This window comes from Alternaria rosae (genome assembly GCF_020736505.1).
Source record: "Alternaria rosae strain MPI-PUGE-AT-0040 chromosome Unknown BKA58scaffold_8, whole genome shotgun sequence".
Lineage (NCBI taxonomy): Eukaryota > Fungi > Ascomycota > Dothideomycetes > Pleosporales > Pleosporaceae > Alternaria > Alternaria rosae.
The window spans coordinates 1,205,085-1,221,506 of NW_025763577.1; the positions used below are offsets into that span (position 1 = coordinate 1,205,085).

At 54.3% G+C, this 16,422-nt stretch overlaps 4 protein-coding genes across 4 annotated transcripts; 2 read left to right on the forward strand and 2 right to left on the reverse strand.

The window, feature by feature from the left end:
* Positions 1 to 600: 600 nt before the first annotated feature.
* On the reverse strand, positions 601 to 3,982 carry BKA58DRAFT_227117 (uncharacterized protein). The gene has a single exon (XM_046166391.1). It carries the CDS (start codon positions 3,840 to 3,842, stop codon positions 1,029 to 1,031), a length of 2,814 nt encoding a protein of 937 aa, XP_046022723.1. The 5' UTR covers positions 3,843 to 3,982; the 3' UTR covers positions 601 to 1,028.
* Positions 3,983 to 6,846: 2,864 nt separating this feature from the next.
* BKA58DRAFT_390141 (WD40-repeat-containing domain protein) lies at positions 6,847 to 11,101 on the forward strand. The gene is made up of 3 exons (XM_046170814.1): positions 6,847 to 7,663; positions 7,751 to 10,513; positions 10,563 to 11,101. The coding sequence occupies exons 1-3, from the start codon at positions 7,340 to 7,342 to the stop codon at positions 10,692 to 10,694; spliced, it is 3,219 nt and encodes a 1,072-aa protein (XP_046022724.1). The 5' UTR covers positions 6,847 to 7,339; the 3' UTR covers positions 10,695 to 11,101.
* A 116-nt stretch (positions 11,102 to 11,217) lies between these two features.
* BKA58DRAFT_431214 (RING-10 protein) lies at positions 11,218 to 13,660 on the forward strand. Its single transcript, XM_046173090.1, has 2 exons — positions 11,218 to 12,124; positions 12,174 to 13,660. The coding sequence occupies exons 1-2, from the start codon at positions 11,300 to 11,302 to the stop codon at positions 13,458 to 13,460; spliced, it is 2,112 nt and encodes a 703-aa protein (XP_046022725.1). The 5' UTR covers positions 11,218 to 11,299; the 3' UTR covers positions 13,461 to 13,660.
* Positions 13,661 to 14,076: 416 nt separating this feature from the next.
* BKA58DRAFT_227199 (armadillo-type protein) lies at positions 14,077 to 15,804 on the reverse strand. The gene has a single exon (XM_046166393.1). The coding sequence runs from the start codon at positions 15,762 to 15,764 to the stop codon at positions 14,247 to 14,249; it is 1,518 nt and encodes a 505-aa protein (XP_046022726.1). The 5' UTR covers positions 15,765 to 15,804; the 3' UTR covers positions 14,077 to 14,246.
* Between the last annotated feature and the right edge of the window lie 618 nt (positions 15,805 to 16,422).

Sequence of the window (16,422 nt, forward strand, 5' to 3'; positions counted from 1 at the left end):
TGCGTAAGAAGACGCCATAGTACTCGTAAGAACGACCTAAAATGCTTGCATACTCAGCAAATCTCTCAACTCATCCAACTCCCAAAGATCATGATAAGTACAGCGATCATCGCAGTCATCAAAAGAAACACCAAACTCTCCCCAACACATCCCAAACGAGTAACCCCATCAGGATGCTCCCCACCTTCCCCTCACCCACCATCCCGATGCAGACACCCTCACACCACTACAACAGCCTCTCTCCACAAGCCGGGGAAGGCTGTCATGCTTTTTTGATGAGTCGGGTACCGCGTCCAGGTCAGTTGGCGGTGTGTAGTGTCACGTTCGGGAATTTGGAATTTTTTGTTCTGGAGGGGTCTCATCACGCTTTTTCCCAACGGGTCGGAAACGTGGAACATGTTGAACGGCTGGCTACATCCTGCGTTGTTCCTTGCATTGCAGACGCCACTTTCATTCTCGTTGGGGTTGCACGGGCGTGCGAGAAGCGAGATAGGGCCGGGTGCACGGACGCATGATGACATGCTGGCGGCTGTTGTTTACCAAAAAAAGAAAGTCGTTTGAGAAAGAAAAGGGGGGAACACGACATGCAACATGGCAAGGAATATGAGTTGCGTTGAAAATTGTCATGTGATTATACTGTCGGTCGCAATTGAATGCACGACTCGACCCTATGCTGTGACTCGATTTACGAAACTAGTCGGAAAGAGTTCTATGATGGCCCAACCTCATCACCAAGCCCCCCCGTCCTCATACAGTAGTGGTAATAGAAGTTATGATACCCAAACATCTGATACTGAAAACCCCAATAAGGCGATGCAGTGGAAAAAAGCGACAAAGGAAATCGTACAACAGATGGCGACTTTGGGTTTACAAGTTAAGGTAAAATAGGCCAACCGAACTATAAGCGGCGGGTAAGAAGCGGAGGGGTATCATGCCGCTGAAATGGGAATGATGTGAGTACTGGAAAGAAAAGTCGTGGCCGAATATGAGAGAATGGTGAAATGGGAAGAAAAGAAAAAGATAGAAGTCTAGTACGTCCCTCCCAGACTGCCCCAGGCAGCCAAAATATCATCACTGACGCTGTCCCTATCCCGATCATTACTCGTCATCCTGGAACTGCTCGTAACATTGGCGTCTGGGCTCAAATGGCGTGCTCTGCCCTTGCTGGCGGGCTTGTAGTAGCTTGATGTCTGCGAGTAGACCGACGTACGGGATTCGGTAGAACGAATGCTGCTCTGCCGACTCCGTGTTTCTATGCTCGCGAGCGCGAGTTCGCTGATGTGTCGCGCGTTCTTCTTCGGCATCTTTGGGAGTGCGGGTTCGACGATACTGGGTGCACGAGACGAGGCCTCTGAAACTGGAGTCAGGTCGCGGAAGCTGGTCGATGTGGGTGGCACCGGGAAGGTCATTTCGGCGTCGCTGGATGCGGTCCTGCGTCGTCGGTGGGAAGATTCGGACTTTGCGCCCACTGAGGGTGCGCGCATGATGCCGTGGTCAAGCATAGCTAGCTCGTCAAGCTCGTTGCTCGTGTCACTGCTTGCAACTTTCACAGCGAAGTCTCTCTCGTCGGCGTAAAGAGCAGGTGTCATCGGCGATGGCAAGGGAGATGGGTGGCTGGTAGTAGTGGGCGATGCGACGCTCGCAGCAAGCGGTGGAGACGGGGGTGACAACATGTCCTGTGGCGAGAACACGGACGGAGTTAGCAGTTGGTGTGACACTCTGCCTCGACTGACAGGCGAGTAGTTTCGATCTGACCAAGTGGTGCTGGCCGAGGTGTCACGGAGTCGACTTGTAGTTGCACGGCTCTCTGTTGTCGAAGATCTGCCGCGTGACGGCGCAATTGAGCAAGGCGCACTCGTGGGTGCTCGGTGTTTGGATCGTGCCTCAACCATACGCGCAGAGCTGGGAGTCATACATTCTGCAAGGGAGGCAGACGTACGATGCGGTGGTGTAGACCGTTTAGTTGGCTTATGTTGATGTCGATCTTGTTCCGGTGTAGAAGACTGCGATGATGCGATCTGCTTGTTCATGGCGGCACGTTTCTTCCTCATCAGCTCCAACAAGGCCTCCTCTTCTGGCGTGACTTGCATGAACTTGCGCGACCCTTCCGACTGGGGCTGCGGCGCGCTGGCTGACGTGCGCGTGCTCACAACACTGTGTGCCGTTGGTGACACTGGCGTGGTAACGGCGGTCTTTGGACGGATGTCGTCGTCTTCGTGAATGATCGAGGGCTGCCTGACGTGGCTGGACAGTCTGCCACCACTGTAGGTGCTGCTACGAGGGTGATGATGTGAAGGAAAAGGCGGTTCCGGTGCATACATGACTTCGATAGTGGCGTTTGTTGACGTTGAAAGTATGCTTAATTTGCCGGAGGACTGCATACGACGATGCGGGGGAAGCTCATAAGCTTGCGCCCGACCGATAACGATCTCCCCGGTGTAGTCGGCACTATCCATGCTCTTGCGGACGCTACCCTTGCGGGATCGTGACCGGTCGTCGACCTCGTCCTCAGATGAGGAGAAAGACAAGACGCTAGAGTCCTGGAGATTAGTCTTGGAGATAGCTGACGTTTTGGTCTTTGCTGAGGTATGTGAGCGATATGTGTCCAAAGAGTACTGGCTAGGTGAGGTCAGATGTGTAATATCGACGATATCCTCAAGCGCAAAACTGTCCCTTTTATACGCTGGTATGGGATTCTGCGGCCGACCATCGCAATGAGCTGCATTCCTTCCTTGCGAAGGCTCGCCAACAGCGGGGACCAGATCTGGCTCAGTCGCGACGCTGTTGTGGAGTTTGGGTTCCAAGTCCAGTATTTCCTCCTGACTGTCTTCACTATCCTCATCGAGTGCATCGAACCAGTGCTGGACGCCCTTTGGTGGACGGCGTACGTGAATCTTGGCATTATCGTACTGATCTCTTTTGACCTTGCGTACTGGACTCATCGGATGTTGAGATTGAGGTTGAGGTTGAGGGTTTACTGGAGAGTTCTGGTACTTCATGCTCTTCTTCTTCTGTAATTTGGCAGGCTGTACTTGTGGCGTCGGTTGCCTCGTCATTGGGCGAGGAAAGAACTCAGAGGTGGATGACATAGCGGCCGGCGAGTTGACCATCTTGGCAGGCGAAAGCAGTGTACCACCATGACCGTCGCTGCCATCCTTCGGCTTGGGGAACAGTCTTGTAAGATCTAGCCGGGCGGGCTTGCTCTTCCGGAATTCCTTCTTCCTCGTTTCATCCAGAATGACAGGCGATACTGGACTCGCTTCATAATTGTTGTAGCCATGATCCGTCAGTACCGGGGGATATCCTCTTCGTAATGCCCTATCTCTGACTGCCGAGTCGGAGGTTTGCTGAGAGATGGCTAGCGGCGACTTCTTTGCGTCATAGTGTGATCGAAGGGTTGAATTCGATGTTTGGGGGTGTAGCCGGCGATGGAGGGAACTATTATCAGAGCCCTGCCTGCTTTCCCCAGTATATGTACGTCCCAGAACGTTTGAAGAGGCTCGTGTTGCCATGGTGGGACGTTTCAGGTATCCGTCGTTCTCGGTGGGTGTTGCCATGTTCCTCTCGTCGATGTGGGAGCCAAAGCTAGCCTCAGACACAGTGATGGACATGAATCCAGGACTTGGTGGTATTGTCGACTGCCGAGATGTCGTGCGATGCAGGACATCGGACGTCCCTAGGACTCGATGTGCTTTACTGGAGGTGTCTTCGGGACAGGAGGGCCTGTCGGAGCCAGAAGCAATCGACGGTGCAGGGCGGGCGTAGTGGTCGTCGTTTTTCGGTCGCGAGCGGCGAGGTAGAGGGAAGGAAAACTTCTTGGGTGCGCGGTCGCCGCGAGCCATGATGGTGGAAGATTGGTGGCTGTGGTGCTGGCGTGGGCGCGACTCAGGGTAGTTGGAGATATGACCGTCGAGACTGAATCGCGGGACCAGTTCAGTTGGCGCTACAAAGTCAATACCCACATAGGGTGTAATTGCGTCGAATGGCACGTCCTGTGCTACCCCCGGCCAGCGCTGACAGCATTAAGTGATGTTTGCTTTTTCGTGCAGATGACGATCCGATATGCGGCAGGAGGGATCCGGCAACCTCAATTGAGGAATCCAAGGGTTCAACTGCGGGCCCCTACTGTGCTGCTGCACTGAGCGCTAATCGGGCGTGGACTGGTTGAGTGCTATCTGCAGGAACGGCAGCGCGCGGCGTAAAGTAGTACGATGTCATGCAGCGCCGCTTCGGGACTATCGAGTTTGCTGCTTCTGGAGGTGATGGGGATGGCGGAGTAAAGAACCAGCTTTCGAGATCTTCCAGGAAGATGGGCGATGGCGGGTATAACCCGTGAGTATTAACCCAAGGATCCATTGAATTTACCGCTTGTGAGGAGCTGGTGATGGTAGGATCCGCATCGTAGTAGGCTTTCAGGGGTATCATGCCATTCGGCAGGACGTGCGGACCGCAGCAAGGCACAAGCTCCGAGCCAAAAGCCACACTGCTGCGTCGCATACATGCATTCCCTGGGTTCCAGTCAGATGACAGCACGCCGCCGCGACCCGAATGTGCAGCTGTGCGGAGAGGCACGGCCTCGAGCATATCCGCCTCTTGTCTGTCACCACAACAGACGAGGCTGGAACTGTCGGAAAGAAATTGCTCAAGTGGTTGAGCAAAGCTAGAGCTCACGTTACCGAAGTTTGTAGGATCGCCCATGCTCAGTAGGCGACATGCTAGCCTTTGCCAAGGCTTTAGCTTGTGGCATGCCGAATATGGACGAGGAATTCGAGAATGGTCGTGTTATCGTGATCCTCTATCCGTCACCAATTTCCACCCTTTGTGCCTGCATACTACCTCCTCCACCGGGTTCACTTCCGACTCAGCATCATCGCAGGTGACGTCGCACAAGTCGCATTTCGCTTTCGTGTTCATCCATAGAGTTGCGACACAAGGCGGGTAGCAGCGCTGAGGCGTCCGCATGTTGGGTATCTTGGGTACATTGGGTATCTCGGGTTCCGGAGCATACTCAGGGATGCAAGATGAAATGCGTGATGCGCTCGCGTCCTTCCTTTCTAGTCGCAGGTCGTCTCTATAAGGACATGGCGTGGATTGCTCCACGGTGATCAATGGACATCTTCGTGGGGATGGACGAAAGCCAAGCCGGCTCTTCGCCGATCCGGCTATCTCCTCGCGAAGAAGCGCGATCCCCTTGCAAGTTCCATCACAGCTAGTTTGTGATACTAAGGTGGTCAATGTCCTGTACGCGTCGAACATAATCATTATACTTCACGTAGTGCTGATGCGAGAGCTTGTCGCGTGTTGTTGTCCAACGCTCTGTTCCCTACATTAAACCTTGAAAGACCGTTCAAAGAAGGCCCGGACGTGAACGACAGCCCTACTTTCAGGGTCAATCGAACCCAACATGTCAGCGTGACAAAACCATTTGAGCCCAAGGAAGAGGCCGAAGGAACGCAGCCGAACGCTTCTGGTGGCGTTGAGGCGCTTTCGGAGTTTTCGCCGTGTTACTATGAATATAGATTGCTGCGCGAACTTTTGACAGGCCCTCTACTGGCACTATGTGTTCTGAGGCTTGAGAAGGTCGTTTCAGCTTGCTCGGTGTGCGCATGTTTGTTCCCTATGGGTAACTTCGGAGTAGGTCCTGGCTGATTATACCGACAGCCATGATGGAGTTGCACACATCATCAGCAGTCTGAGTTGTAAAGTTTACAAGCTCCTCCACCCGAACCCGAGCAACAAACATGGGCCTGACAATGAGAACTCTCCGTGATGAATATTCGAGATGTTGCAGCTGAAACACTAGATGCACACTCAGAAGTTAAAACATATCCTCTCAAACTATCAGTCACTCTGGGCCCGGGAGCCTGGCCGACTGGAACGATGACGAGTAACTGCGCTTCGGGTGTCAAGATACCACCTTTCCTCCTTTTACATTGGGCGGAGAGACCGAAAGCGAACAGACAATGAAATCTGTCTTTGTCGCATTCTCAGACAGCTAGGACGAAGATGTGGACATTGCTAGAGCAAACGCAACGAAAAGGTTTGATGAACGACGCTGCCTTGGATGAGGAGACACGTCATGGTAGACACGTCATACGACGACAACTCATCATGTGCAGTTCTGGCGGAAAGCATCATCTCGGTGTTGCTAGACGCATCACGATGAAAGAAGGTCGTCACGTGCTATTTTGTAACATGCCGACGATGTTCTATTACTATGCAGATGTAAGCGAGTGACGCCACATGCAGAGTAAACACTTCTTCGATATTGCGAAGACATGTGATCATGGCAAGTCGACAATGTGGCGATGTGGTCATCAGCTATGTCTTCAACCACGCAACCGTCCACGGCTTTGTGACTGAATATTGACAATCATGTTTGTTTGATGCAGCTGCTGCATCATTCCTTGCATCCACAGCGTGTAGTCTCAGAAATGGAAGGAGTCCGAGGTATCGTTCGTTATGGAAGTTTTTGCCTATGACAAAGCGGAAGATTGGATAGCACGAGGGCGGCGCTTGTTGTTGTGCTTTTGCCACGGTGGGAAAAGTCGACGGGACGGTGATCGAATCACACGAAGGCGCCTGAGCCGAGTGACGCGAGAACACTATCCGCCCGCAAGCTGCGCAGGTGCAGCAATAGCTCATGTCATAAGAACCATAGCTCCGACACAGAGAGCGAGAGGACGTTGCGATGTCTTGAGGTGATTTCTAGACGATGGTGAGTACTGCTGGGATAATATGCCCCGCCGCAAAGATTAGAAGCTTGCGGTTGCGCGTGATATGTGTGAATTGGGGCGGTTGACAGCTGCATGGATGGAGGAAGCTAGCTTTGCCCACCGACCAGGTGCCTTCCACTTCGTTACCTAGACCCCACCACCACTGCCCGTCCACCACGCTCGCCTCTACACGACTACACGACCGACCTTCGTTTCTGACGTCTTCCCGATCCACCGCGTGTCTACCTTGCCGCCACTCTGCACTTCGCGTTCCGCCACGCCATCACGTCTCCAGCGGCTCCTATCTCCCCGTCAGCGGCGACACGTCGGATAGCAAAGTACCAGGGTTCCCGTGACCACGACTACGAGCCCGTACACGTCGAGCGTACCGGCTGGCGACATGTACGATTATTAGAGTCGCTGCTCTTCCCGCCTGTCTCCTGCTCCTCCGAGCTCGCGCTTTGATCCCGAGGTCTCAGGTCCCGGAACAGCACCACTAACGTTTCCGCGAGCCTCTTCACTCGGCAAGTGTCCCGAACAGGCTCTCCACGCCCATCCTCCCACGAATCGCTGGATTCCGAAAGAGCCTTCACGCCCTCAGTCTCTCGTCACGCCCGTGCAACATGGCTTCCAACGCTGCTGGCCCCAGCGCTGACGGCGTGGCCAAGACGGTGCACACCGAAGCCACAGACCCGTACGCCACCATGGGACAGTTCTCTTTCGCGCCTGCCACCAAGACTACCGTAGTCACGACCACATACACGACGACGACCACATTCCCGCCTTTGTGTATAAACGCCCCCGGCAGCCTTAGCGAGCGAGACCCCAAGGACTACCCGCTGGCCCACGTCCAGGCTCCCGAGTCAATACGCAAGTTCTACTTTGAATCCGGAGGCAACTTGGCCTGCTTCGAGGAAGCAGACACTGCATCGGACAAAGTGCGCGAGGTACGCTTTCCTCATGCCAGGGATATGCCTGCGGCTGAGGCCCTTCACGTCGCAGCTGCCAACCACCGGCTAACGCTTCTATTGTAGCAGAAAACACTCCACCGCAACCTACGATCAACGAACGGCACTCTCAGAAAGGTCGAGTCATATGAAGGCCCACCAGTCTTCACAACACCCAGCCGCTCGACGCGTCCAAAGCCACACGCTCCTCACCAAGGCCTACGCTCGGTATCTGGCCGTCGGAAACGGGATAATGCAGACGATTCGCCGCCGCCACCGTCAATAACAAAGGCCGTTGAGCTCCTCGGCATACATCGCCAAAGCAAGAAACCCCGGTTGGAGCACGAGCACAAGGACGTTACACGTACGGCCTCCCGTTCCACCTCGGATGACATGGAGGATCCGCAGCTGGCCACACCCGATACCGACATGGCAGGCTCCGGCCCATCCAAACTGCCCAAGCTCCGCACCGCCCATCTACACAACTCCAAGCTCAGGACTGCGTCACAGCAGATTGGACCAGACCAAACGCCGCCCAGATGGCGGCTCCAAGAATCAAGTGCTCGGTCATCACACTCCAGAGGTAGTCTCTCCGATCATCGAGAACCATCCCCCGAGAACTCCTTCCCTACAGGTGTATTCGATGGCCCCGGCGTAGCTGCTACACCCCCAATCGCCGAGTCTGATCTGGAGCCAGTTGGACCTTTCGCCGACGATGCGACTTTCACCCCCTCGCGCCTCACACCTCTCGACACGACGTCCGCACAAGATGCTAGCCTACCCAGCCCCAGCCTGTCGCCCATTACTGCTGCCGCAAACCTCGCCCAACAAACAAATGGTGGCGCATCCTTCTCAGGCACGGACATGGACTTCGATGCAAACGACGTATCCGGACTTGACCTGTCACAGGGCACTTCGAGCAGCTCGCGCATGGGGGACTTTTCCCTCTATCCTGATCCCCGACAGCGTGACCACACCGACAGCTCCAATACGCAATTACCCACGCCCTCCGCCATGGACATACCGAACATGTTGAACTCGTTCGATGCTTTGCCGGAACAGATGAAGTCGTACGTCTTGTACCAGATGCTCAGAAGGTGCAAGAAGCCGACTTTACACTTTGTTGCGGATGTTGTCAATCCCGCCCTCAAACGCGACTTCATCGCCTCGTTACCTACGGAGCTTAGCCTTGAGATTATAGGGTATCTAGACGTCAAGAGCATGTGCAGCGCCGCACAGGTGTCGAAATACTGGCGAAAGCTCACCGATACCCACGAGTCTGCATGGAAAGACCTGTTAGACAAGGATGGGTACAAGCTGCCGTATGGCGAGTTGGAGCGCGCGGTGCAAGAAGGCTGGGGTTGGCAATATCCTCATTCTGCTGACAGCTACGAGCGCGACCTCAGAGCTCAATCGGTAGCCTCTAGATCTGACAACGAAGGCCACTCCGGGTTTTCCAGCTCTGTCTTCCCCAGTGGTTCGCTAGACCAGGAGGGCGCAGTGACACGATCCTCTTCCATACGCCAGAAAAGGAAGGCTACCAGTAAGCATGGTAGCGGCAGCGGCAAGAAAGCGCGCAAGAGTCGCCCCTCTACTAGGACACAGATGGCCCTCTATTCGCGCCCCGCAGATTGCCAAGAAGGCCCGCATGCTTTTGCCAAACGAGCAGAGGCCGCCATTTCCGATCCCAATGTTGGTTTGCCTGGTCTTCGTGCTATGCATCTCTTCAAGTCTTTATATCAACGTCATCATCTCATCCGTAAGAGCTGGATGGCGACCGACACGAAGCCGAAGCACATTGCATTCCGCGCCCATCAGCGCCACGTGGTGACATGCCTTCAGTTTGATACAGACAAAATCTTGACAGGCAGTGATGATACGAACATCAATGTCTACGACACAAAGACAGGAGCGCTACGAAGCCGCCTTGAGGGGCATGAAGGCGGCGTATGGGCCCTTCAGTACGAGGGCAACACGCTTGTATCCGGCTCCACCGATCGCTCAGTGCGCGTGTGGGATATCGAAAAGGGAAAATGCACACATGTCTTCCAGGGTCACACATCCACTGTCCGATGCCTGGTAATACTCAAGCCAACTCAGATTGGCGAGACCCTTGACGGCCAGCCGATCATGATGCCGAAGGAGGAGCTCATCATTACAGGTTCGCGAGACTCTACGCTTCGCGTCTGGAAACTTCCCAAGCCAGGCGATCGTGGCATCATGCAGGCCGCAGCGTCATCCAATGACCACGACAATCCGTACTTCATACGCGCCCTTACCGGACACCATCATTCAGTGCGCGCCATCGCTGCACACGGTGACACGCTCGTCAGTGGCAGTTACGACTGCACCGTCCGAGTATGGAAAATCTCCACCGGAGAGGTTCTGCAACGTCTGCAAGGTCACTCGCAGAAGGTGTACAGTGTTGTTCTCGACCATGCGCGCAACCGCTGCATCAGTGGTTCCATGGACAACATGGTCAAAGTTTGGTCTCTAGAGACGGGGGCATGCATCTTCACGCTTGAGGGTCATACCTCGCTCGTCGGTCTTCTCGATCTGAGCCACGAGCGCTTGGTGTCAGCGGCTGCCGATTCAACTCTCCGAATCTGGGACCCAGAAAATGGACAATGCAAGAGCCGTCTATGTGCTCACACAGGTGCCATCACATGCTTCCAGCACGACGGTCAGAAAGTCATATCTGGCTCTGACCGCACACTCAAGATGTGGAATGTGAAGACGGGCGAGTTTGTTAAGGACTTGCTGACAGACCTGAGCGGCGTATGGCAGGTCAAGTTCAACGAGCGTCGTTGTGTGGCTGCTGTTCAGCGCAACAGCATGACATACATTGAGGTAAGCAGTTAATCGCAGTTGTTACAAGTCTCTAGCTGACCATGTCCAGGTGCTCGACTTTGGTGCTTCGCGCGATGGAGTACCCGCCGACCAACGGGGACGACGCATTGTTGTCAATTCCAAGGGCCAGGAGATTGAGGATATCACCGAGGGCGACCTAATCGACGTGGACCAGGCTTAGGCCTATTCTACTATCATTCAACACTGCGAGTTACACGAAATACAGATACACCCACCAACACTTGGGACCGGCGCGAATGTTTTGGCCATGTTCAAAAGCGATACCCACTACGCGTTCTGGCGAATGACTTGACGACACGGCGACCGAATCTTATTCATTCAGGTGGCATCATGAATTGCCTTTCTTTGGCTTGGCCTTGGCCGCCTCTCTTACCGTACACATGGTGTAGGAAATGACACTTGTGTCGGGGTAGCGTGTTTCTTTACATTTTCTCTACTATTGCATAGCTATGGCGTTTACCATATCCGAAGGACTGCATTGAGGGCACCATTATGAGGATTAGTTGGACTTGCACTGCATAGGTACAGGGCAAGAACGAAATATAATTTTACCACTACAATCCTCAATATGTGCCTTTGTCGTGAAGCCGTGCGTGTCTCGGTGCGCTAACGTTTGCGGAGAGATGCGGGAATGACGCGCTTGCGCTTGCCCCACTGCCGCGGCTGCAAGTTACGTAGCTCAGGTCGCAAACACCTTGCGTACGTTCCAAAGTTCTATTCACAATCACACTCGTTAGAAATGCAGGCACTTACCAACCAGATCTGATGCCGGCGTACTTTTTCCACCTTACCTTCGAGCTGTATCCCTCGCGCTCGTCGCCAGACAAAACGTTTACGCCTTCAGACATCTTCGACTCGAAGCTTCCAGCCCATCGCCGTGCGTCCTGGGGCTCCTATCCCCCTGCATCACGCGCATACAATAATTTCCCGAAACCCGTAGCTTCTAGCAGTGAGGCTGGCCAGGCTGCTGCTACCCGTGATCGCACACCTACAACCCGTCGGTTTAGTCATCGCACGCGACCTTCCTTCTCAAATCACCACGATAGCCCGGTACCGGTCGTCAAACCGCCGAAGAGGCCGGCACACAGGCGAGCACAAAGCTTTGCACATAGGGATTGGCGCTTCGACACCATCTCCATACTGAGCATCGACATGAACCCGGGCACCGGCACTGAACTCGATCGAGCTCGACTCAAGCACCCCTCACACGCGCCAAATGCCGGTGGTCTCGCGACCAAGGGCAAATTCATACCCTCGGATCTGAAAGACACAGATGTTGGCTGGGGCGTAGTACATCTCTATCGCGATGGACAGGACACGCCAGGCTTGTACGATGAGGTGGACGGAGCGAGCAAGGACTTCAACGAGGAAGACTGCACTACGCTGTGCATACTGGCGGTGCCCTCGTACATGACACCTTCCGACTTTCTCGGCTTCATGGGTGAGCAGACGAGGGAGGAGGTTTCGCACTTTAGGCTCATCCGGACAAGCAGAGCAAATAAGTACATGGTGCTGATGAAGTTCCGGGAAGCCAAGCAAGCCAGAGTGTGGAGAAAGGAATGGGATGGCAAGGCCTTTAACAGTATGGAGGTAAGACAAAGAACTGTTGCAGTCAGTACAAAGTAGCTAACAGAAACAGCCCGAGTACTGTCATGTTGTCTTTGTCAAGTCGATCAACTTCCAGAACGGCGACTCAAACCGCGATCCTACCTCGTATCCTGACCTTACGAACGATCCATTCGCGCCCGCGCCGACCAATCAGCCCACGGCTCCTCTTCCACTAGCCAGCAGCGTCTCTTCGCCAGTTGACGGTCCTTCGATCGCTACCTCACTCACCGCGAAACCACACGCTCCACCTACTCCTGCTTTGGTAGAGCTACCAACCTGCCCCGTCTGTCTCGAACGTATGGACGAAACAACTGGACTCCTCACCATTCTCTGTCAGCACGTCTTCCACTGCGCCTGTCTCGAAAAGTGGCGGGGCTCGGGCTGCCCAGTCTGCCGTTACACACAAAACGATGCCTTTACCTCTAATCGCAGCGCAGACGGTGAGAGTCCAGATAATGAGTGCAGTGTGTGCGGATCTACACAAAATCTCTGGATTTGCCTGATCTGTGGTAATATAGGATGTGGCCGCTACGACTCAGCACATGCATTCGCTCACTACGAAGCAACAAGCCACACCTATGCCATGGACGTGGTAACCCAACACGTCTGGGACTACGCAGGCGACGGCTACGTCCACCGCCTAATACAAAACAAAGCAGACGGAAAACTCGTCGACATGCCCGCCTCGAACCAATCCTTCAGCGCCCCCGGCATGACGGGCTACTCCAACGACACCGTTCCGCGCGAGAAGCTCGACAACATGGGCATGGAGTACGCCTACCTGCTTACCTCGCAACTCGAATCCCAACGCGCATACTTTGAAGAACAGCTCGAACGCGCAGTCGACAAAGCAGCAAAAGCCGCCTCCATCGCCGACGAAGCAACCCGATCCGTCGCCTCGCTCTCCCAAAAACTCGACCAACTCTCCACCTCCCATACAGAAGCAACAACCACCATCGCCTCTCTCACACGCGAATCCGCGCGCAACGCCCAGAAAGCAACGTCCGCCTCTGAACTCGCCCGCAAACTCACCAAGCAATACAAAGAAGAGCAGATTGTGAATGAAAGCTTGATGGAACGGATTAAGCACTTGGAGAAGAAGGCGGAGGAGGCTGACAATAAGGTCAAAGAGCTTGAGGCCCAAAAAGCGGATCTCGAGGAGCAGAATCGCGATTTGAGCTTTTTTATTAGTGGCCAGGAGAAGTTGAAGGAGATGCAGGGGAATGAGGTTATGGGGTTGCAGGAGGGTGAGGTTGAAGGGGCGTCGGTGGAAGTTGGTGAGAAGAAGGGGAAGAGGAAGGGGAAGAAGAAAGCTTGATGAGTTTGAGGTATGACGTTCGAGGCATTTGTGTGGAGTTTATCATTTAGCGGCATTGGCATGGTCGTGGATATGGCCTGGAATGACGGAGTTGGAGTTGGAGTTGTCAGACATCAGATACCCATTTAGAACGTTGAAACAGTCCTGGTTAGGACTTGTACCACATCCGTCATCATAAAGACAAGCAATGAAGATAGATGATCTGTATTCTCAAAACCAAAGACTACCCAAGACTCCCTAACCAAACATTATACGCCCCCAGCCCATGCCGATGCATCTCAAACATAACACAATAAAGAGCGCAATAACAAGTATATGTATACACTATACACAAGTTTCCATGTATCTGTGTCGGAAAGAAGGAAGGAAGAAAACACAACGTCGTTGCCCCCCAGGCAAGGGAGCCAGCCGTGTCGTGTCAGTCGTGAGAGTCATGTCATGCTAAGGTCGTGATGTGAAAGAGGGAGAGATATACGTTCATGACCCCAGGAATGCCAAGGAGAGAGTGTCGTGAAAGAGATCCAATGGGTTGGGAGATGGAAAGGATAGGTATGCATGCTGTGATTTGATGTTGACGTGATGATGTGATGATGTGAGATGGAATGCAGTGGAGAGGTGATAAACGCCGTTGTATCCATGATTGCGCCGGTGGGAAAAGCATGTTGATGGGTTTTGCGAGGGACGATGCTCAGCCGATGTGGTGGTTATCCAAAGGATAAGATGGTCGAGAGTGGGGTGGTATCCAAGGTGGTAGTAAATGACAGCCAGATGGCGAAGTAGAACACCTCAAATCCAGTCATCATCCACTTTGCTCGTACTGCCAATGGCAATCTCCCGCTCAAACCCGAGACCAAGACCAAGCCCAACATCCATCTTAGGCGGTGCCATGAGCTGTGGAGGTGGTTCCGTGTTCTTCTTCGGGCTCTGCTTAGCTGGACTCACGCTACCACCCTTGCCATCGCCGGCACCCATGCGCACAGTCTTGACGTCCCAGTCGTCTTCGAGGGCGGCGCCGATCCAGACTTTGACGCTGTCGTGAACAGCGCCGTAGTACTTGGGGTTGCAGGCGCGGAGGTGACCGAGCAGCTTCTCGAAGCCTGAGATCTTGAGTTCGGAGCGGAACTCGTTGCGTGCGGTGCGGGTGGGGAGGGAGGCCATGATGCCATTGAGGAGATCGATGTGTGTGGCGAGGTAGTTGGTTGCGTCCCATTCTACGCCGCCGACGTAGGGTGCTGCAGGGACGATTGCGCGTTGGCCCGGGAAGTGGGTTTTAGCGTACGACTTTCCCTCCGTGGGCTTGGGTGGAACGGGGATGACGTTGAGGTGGTGAATGAAGATCCAGAAGACTTCTTTGGTCACGTTAGACAGCTCCTTGCACCAGACCTGGTAGGGTCGCTGAGTGTGCATCTGGAGGATGAATGGAACAGTTGAGGCCTGCTTCTCCTTGACGGGGTCTTTGAGGTACTTCATCAGCTCCTTAGCGCGGGTTTCCAGCTCGCCCTCTGGTGCCATGGAAATGTGAGCGAAGATGATCTCGATGATGAGTTCACGCGTAGTAAACTCGCTCGGACCTTTGTGCTCCTCGTCGAAAAGCATGGCCAGTAATGCTGGGTACAGTGTCGACGAGATCTCATTGAGCTGCTTGAGAGCTGTGGCAGTCGTGCAGAGTCCCTTGAGACATCGAAGGAGTTCGTGTAGAAGTGTGTCTTCGTGGTCTTCGCGCCATTCAATCTCCATGATGCGGTGGAGCAACGCGACCAGCTCAGTCATACCACCATCCTGGATAAAGTTATCAACCCAGTCGACAGTCTCATTGCGGATCAACAGGCGCAGCTTGTGCAGCTTGCCAACTTCGACGTTCTGTGGCTTGGGTGTCTTCTTCAAGTAGGAGATGAACTCGTCGGCCTTGACCGATTTCGCTCCATTGGACACGGAACGATCGGAAGCATTGGACCTTAGTGACCTCATAGACGGAGACTTGGGGATAGGCGCTGGTTTTGAATTCGTCTTCCGTTCGCCGGATTCGCCCTTCTGCTTCTTCGTGGGAGAGTCACTCCTGTTGAAGGTGAATGTTCGGCTCCGCGGTCGCTCACGCTTAGTAGAGTTGGCTGACTTATCCGCTTGAGCCTCATCCTCTGCATCCTCGACGGCAGATCCGTGTCGGGACTTGGACGACTTCTGTGGCGCCTGCTTGGTGTTCTCGCCAATGGAAGACTGGGCGGAGTTTGTTCGCGAGGTCTGAGGTATGTCAAGTTTGTGCATGCGAACAAAGTCGGCCTTGACTTCGAGCTTCAGTGTCCGCATCTGAGCACGTTGGTGTGTAGGGATGTTTCGAGATTCCTGGTATCGTTAGCAGGTAGTCATTCGTATCCTGAGATAGCACTTACCAGGACCTCCTCGAACTCGGCGTCCACCGCCTTTGGATCGAGCTTGGCAGACGCCGACGCGCCGTCAGCTTGCTTTGACTTTCCGTTGAAGGCAGCGACGGCAGCCATGACTCGGTTCTGCTTCTTGGTTGTGGCTGGCGGCGGCGGCGGCGCCATGGGATTGAGACTGTAGTCCTTGCTGCCGGTGTCGGTACTCGCTCTACTGAGTATGGGTCTCGCCGGCTTCACAGGAGAGCTCTCCCTAGTACGTCCCTCGTTACCCTTGGTGTCTGATAGAGGAACGCGCTCGTTGCTCCGCTTGCGCGAGAAGGTCTCAAGCAAGGATGCCGTGGAAGTCGACTTGGGAGCAAACATAGACTTGGGTCGCTCTTTCGGGGCAGGTCGGAGAGCTGGTTGGCCGACCTCGAAAAAGTTGCGCTGCTTGGTGGGCGAGTAGTCTTGGGGAGTGTAGAGGGCAATCTCCTCCTCGACGCTCCGTCGCTGATCGTTAAGCGGGACTTTGCTCGTGGTGGTGACTTCCTGCTGGGAGCTGAACTCGGCCCAGATGGGAGTGCGAGGCGGGGCCTTGTCGTGAG

Excerpts from the sequence above, each read along its gene's own strand:
- BKA58DRAFT_227117 (XM_046166391.1), bottom strand. The coding sequence starts at position 3,842 with ATGGCTCGCGGCGACCGCGCACCCAAGAAGTTTTCCTTCCCTCTACCT.
- BKA58DRAFT_390141 (XM_046170814.1), top strand. The coding sequence starts at position 7,340 with ATGGCTTCCAACGCTGCTGGCCCCAGCGCTGACGGCGTGGCCAAGACG. Across the intron at positions 7,664-7,750 it reads CATCGGACAAAGTGCGCGAG|CAGAAAACACTCCACCGCAA; the intron begins GTACGCTTTCCT and ends CTTCTATTGTAG. Across the intron at positions 10,514-10,562 it reads ACAGCATGACATACATTGAG|GTGCTCGACTTTGGTGCTTC; the intron begins GTAAGCAGTTAA and ends GACCATGTCCAG.
- BKA58DRAFT_431214 (XM_046173090.1), top strand. The coding sequence starts at position 11,300 with ATGCCGGCGTACTTTTTCCACCTTACCTTCGAGCTGTATCCCTCGCGC. Across the intron at positions 12,125-12,173 it reads AGGCCTTTAACAGTATGGAG|CCCGAGTACTGTCATGTTGT; the intron begins GTAAGACAAAGA and ends TAACAGAAACAG.
- BKA58DRAFT_227199 (XM_046166393.1), bottom strand. The coding sequence starts at position 15,764 with ATGCGGACACTGAAGCTCGAAGTCAAGGCCGACTTTGTTCGCATGCAC.